Here is a 4,283-nt window from a genome sequence, read left to right as displayed (position 1 = left end):
CTAGAAAATGTTTTTGAGTTTCACGCTAAGAGCACAAGGATATTTTGTTATTGTTATTCATCTCTTTATTTTATTACTGAGAAAGGGGGATGTAATGTACGGAGAATTAAACGATCGCTTTTATAATTGTCCCTACTGCTATCCGTAGTGCTGTTTTACGGCTGTCGCAAATACAATAAAACACGCTCTCCACACGAAGCTCCCGCCTCGTCAATACCTCTGGAAACCTTACCGTTTATCAATAATATTAAATACATTACAGTTGGAGTCGTTCAGTACAGTCACAATGGGACCTTTGAGACCATCCGTCTTGATGACGCCAACATAAACTCCATGTCTGCCTTTAAAGCTGCGGTGAAGAATCTACAGTGGATCGCTGGAGGCACCTTTACCCCCTCTGCTCTCAAGTTTGCCTATGATAACCTTATTAGGGACAGCAAGAGAGCCCGCGCACAAGTTTCTGTCATCGTGGTCACAGACGGGCGCTTTGACCCTCGGGATGACGACACTCAGCTCAGGTACCTTTGCGACGACCCCAATGTCGTAGTCAATGCCATTGGAGTTGGTGACATGTTTGACAAGAGCCATGATAGTGAGACCCTGCTCTCAATAGCATGCAATGACAAGAATAGAATCACGGAGATGAAGCGGTACACTGATCTGGTGGCTGAGAACTTTATAGAGAAAATGGAGACAGTGCTCTGCCCTGGTGAGTGACTCTAAGTGTGTCCTCTTAAAAACATTACAGGATCACTCTGACATTTACTTGTCTGTTTGCCTTGTTTGTATAGATCCAGTGATTAAATGCCCAGACCTTCCCTGTAAAGCTGGTAAGTTTTATTAATAGATTGTTTTTTGTCTCAGTGCTAAGTGCTACATTAGTCACAACTGTCCTTACAACAGAAGCATATGTGCTGTCGGTGGGCAAATAACAGCTAACTGGCCTCCACAAAATGTTTCAGTCTCAGTCCATTTGGTTGAGCAAAACATTTTTTTTCTATGTGCAAGCTACGGGTCATAGCCAACACTTGAATAACACGATCAGAGTGTACCGGTAGTTTATGTGGCCACTTACCTATCACGTGCACACCCTGTGCATGAAGTAATTTGCAGGCGGTCAGTGAGGAACCAGTATGCGTGCCTCACTAAAGACTAGAGTCGACAAATACTTCACGATACACCTATGACACACAACAATGACACATTCCATTTTCATGACATCCCGTAAGGTGGCTGTACGGGCTACAAGGGAACTGCAAGACACACCTGGGCTCCCCTTAAGATGGGCCCGGACAACTCAAAAACCCACAGCACCTGTACGGGTGCATGTGACTAAGGCATAAAGTGCACCTGGGTAGTTATTTTTCCCCCTTCCTTTCAGAACAATATGTGGCTCCCTGTGTTGGTCGGCCGGTGGATTTGGTGTTTTTGCTGGATGGATCGGAGCGCCTTGGAATGGACAACTTTCAGCACATTCGGGAATTTGTGCAGAAAGTGGCCGACCGCCTGGTTCTGGCCAAGAACAAGAATGACCAGATGTGGTCCCGCCTGGCTCTGATCGAGTTTGGAAAAGAGAATGAGCTCCGCGTGGCTTTCAACCTCACACACAACCGTGACGTCGTTGCCGCAGGCATAACCACCTTGCCCTATCTCGACTCCTCGTCAGCAGTGGGGACCGCAATCACCTACACCATTGACCACATCTTGGGGAAAGGACGCAGTCGCAAGACAAGACGTGGTGCTGAGATATCATTTGTTTTCATTACAGACGGCATCACTGACAGTAGTAGCCTGGATGAGGCGGTTAGTGCAATGCGAAGGGAACAAATCATCTCCACCGTTATTGCCACGGGAAGTGACGTTGACAACGACATCTTGCATAAGTTAGTAATGAACGATCAGGAGGCCATTTTTAAGGGAGAAAAGCTTTCTGATATGCTACAACCAAGTTTGTTTGACCGTTTCATCCAGTGGGTTTGTTAATGTTAGTGTGAGTATGAAGTAGTAGTGGTGCTACAGCTATTAAGCTGGCATTTCAAAATTCTCATAAAATCAAAGTTCAAAACTGGCATCACATTTGCAATGCACCAGAAGCAAGTTCATAAAACATTTTGTCATCTGGAAATATTTTAATGGGATGTCCTTTCACGGTTTCATGAATTCACCAGTTTAGTGCAGAGACATTCAAATGTCAATAAAAGTATAATGGCTTGCAACCGGGCATGTAGAACAGTCTATTCTAAGCAGATGAAATGCACTTTTTTGTGTGTGAGCATGCAGAAGTACAGCTTTGACACTCTTCTGCAAACAACCAGAGCTACAAAAGATCCCATTGAAGAACATCCCGAAATGCACTGAGTTTCTCTTCCAAAGTAGAGATAGGTTTATAATAAATGATGATGTTGCTGTCACAGCAAATGCCTGTTAAATCCAACACATTCCCACTCCCAACTCATCATATATGGACATATTTTCAGAGCCTCCTCTGTGTCACATTTTTTGACGTTTAGGTGTCCCCAACTTGTCATTTTTCAACGTGCTGACTGTTTCCATTAAATCAGGGGTCCCAAACCCCCAGGCCAAGAACCGGTACCAGTTCGAGGGCCGCTTGGTAAAAGGCGGCAGACGGGAAAAAAAAAGCATGCGCTTATTCTGATTTCTGAAGGAAGTTTTGTTTTGGAAAACTTCCAGATTCTGTTCCTCACAACTGCCTGACTCGCGTGACAAAACGGTTGCTCACTTAGACAGCTAGCTAAGTCAAAAGTCCAAAGCTAAAACATAATAAAACCAAACCAAAAATAAGTATTTGGGAAGTTTCTTTGAGGAGAAAAGAGCCAGTGAGGAACCTGAAGAAAAGCCTTAAACTTCAGAGTAAAATAAAGCTGCTGCTTACAGACAAAAAATTCAGGAGCAGTCCGAGCGAGCAGCCATTTATGTCACGTGACTCTGATGAACAGAATACGGTTGTTTTTTCAAAATAAAACTCCATTCAGAATCAGTTAGCATATGCATTTTTCTTGTCAGTTATCGAGTACCGGTACTGGTCCGCGCCCTGAAGTTTGGGGACCCCTGATTGGCATTTTTTTCCTGTCTGCAGCCCGATACCGAGTGGTTTCGGACCGGTACCGGACCACGTCCCAGGGGTTGGGGACCCCTAATTTAATGGAAACAGGCAGCTGGAAGAAAAACGTAAAAATTGGGGACACCCAAAAGGTCAAAAAGTGACATGGGGGGCCAGATAATACATCCATATGTGATGAGTCAGGAGCGAGAATGTGCTGCTTAATCACATTTCACAATAAAGAAATATCCAAAATCACACCTCCCTTTTTGTTGCAATTTAATTTGATTTGATTGTTAATAAAGTTCCTAAAATTGCAAACATCACTGCAGCTGAAATAGCATTGATAGAGGCACGATAATTTTATAATTGAAAGAAGAGGGGGAAAAAAAAAGAAACACTCATAGATAAGCAGCTGTTTGTGAATGTTCTGTACAAGAGTTTTTATTCATTGTGTGTAAACAGTAAAGTTGGCTTAAACATAATTCTGCAGAAGCTATTTCTTGTTCAGTCTCAGAGTGGGAGGCAGAGAGGCCTTCTTCACACGGAACAATGGACGTCTTAAATGGTTTGGTCTGGTTTGGATCAAAGATTACATTCCACTGCTGAAATCTGCAGACACTCTCTTCTCACATCATGTCCAGCTGCACAGGAAAAGAGAAAAGAACAAATGCAGATTTATCTGAGGGCTGCAAGCACAAACACACATACTGCTACATGTCCTGAAATGAAACAATTGTTTTAATGTGTGCTCCACACTTTGGGGAATACATTTTGACTAAAATAGGATCTACACTTACCAGGTCATCAACATCTCCAGTGTCTTCTGCTGGGGGTGCAGCTGCCTCCTCTTTAATCTCCTCAGCTTTCAGAAACTAAAAAATATTATTAAAAAAATATTAGCTTTAAATACATGTATTTAATGTATTTCACATATAGATTTACCTCATTGGCCTCATTCTTTGAAATCAAACTTCCCGAAACCTCCTCATTGCTGATCAAAGTCACGCCGTCTGTTTAAATTAAAAAAAGTTGAACTCTTGAGGAGACCTGGGCTGTGACTCCTGTGTCATTTCGCATTCAAATCATGCAAAGGTTTCGCTTCATCTCAGCAGAGGAATAATTAAGGAGAGGCTTTCCAGCCCGTAGCAAAAGAGGCTTATCGTACCTTGAACAAGCAGATCCCAGAAGACCTCCAGGCCTCTGCTGGGAATGCTCCTTT

General features: G+C 43.2%; 2 protein-coding genes across 4 annotated transcripts in view; one reads left to right on the top strand and one right to left on the bottom strand.

The window, feature by feature from the left end:
- LOC112155062 (collagen alpha-2(VI) chain) overlaps positions 1–3,546 on the top strand; it is a 15,806-nt gene extending 12,260 nt beyond the window's left edge. Inside the window, exons 26-28 of one of the 2 annotated variants that reach the window (XM_024286446.2) lie at positions 259–709; positions 792–830; positions 1,382–3,546. In XM_024286446.2, coding sequence (XP_024142214.1) covers positions 259–709; positions 792–830; positions 1,382–1,983 — 1,092 coding nt within the window. In that variant the 3' untranslated portion in view covers positions 1,984–3,546. The remainder of the gene's footprint in view (positions 1–258; positions 710–791; positions 831–1,381) is intronic. The other variant, XM_024286448.2, reaches the window with a different exon arrangement.
- xrcc5 (X-ray repair complementing defective repair in Chinese hamster cells 5) overlaps positions 3,480–4,283 on the bottom strand; it is an 8,612-nt gene continuing 7,808 nt past the window's right edge. Inside the window, exons 19-22 of one of the 2 annotated variants that reach the window (XM_036209622.1) lie at positions 4,230–4,279; positions 4,007–4,074; positions 3,862–3,936; positions 3,480–3,705 (exon numbers count right to left, since the gene is read on the bottom strand). In XM_036209622.1, the coding sequence (XP_036065515.1) occupies positions 3,691–3,705; positions 3,862–3,936; positions 4,007–4,074; positions 4,230–4,279 (208 nt within the window). In that variant the 3' untranslated portion in view covers positions 3,480–3,690. The remainder of the gene's footprint in view (positions 3,706–3,861; positions 3,937–4,006; positions 4,075–4,229; positions 4,280–4,283) is intronic. The other variant, XM_024286449.1, reaches the window with a different exon arrangement.

Source organism: Oryzias melastigma, linkage group LG21, assembly GCF_002922805.2.
Source record: "Oryzias melastigma strain HK-1 linkage group LG21, ASM292280v2, whole genome shotgun sequence".
NCBI classification, from domain to species: domain Eukaryota; kingdom Metazoa; phylum Chordata; class Actinopteri; order Beloniformes; family Adrianichthyidae; genus Oryzias; species Oryzias melastigma.
This window is presented reverse-complemented; position numbering and strand designations above follow the sequence as displayed.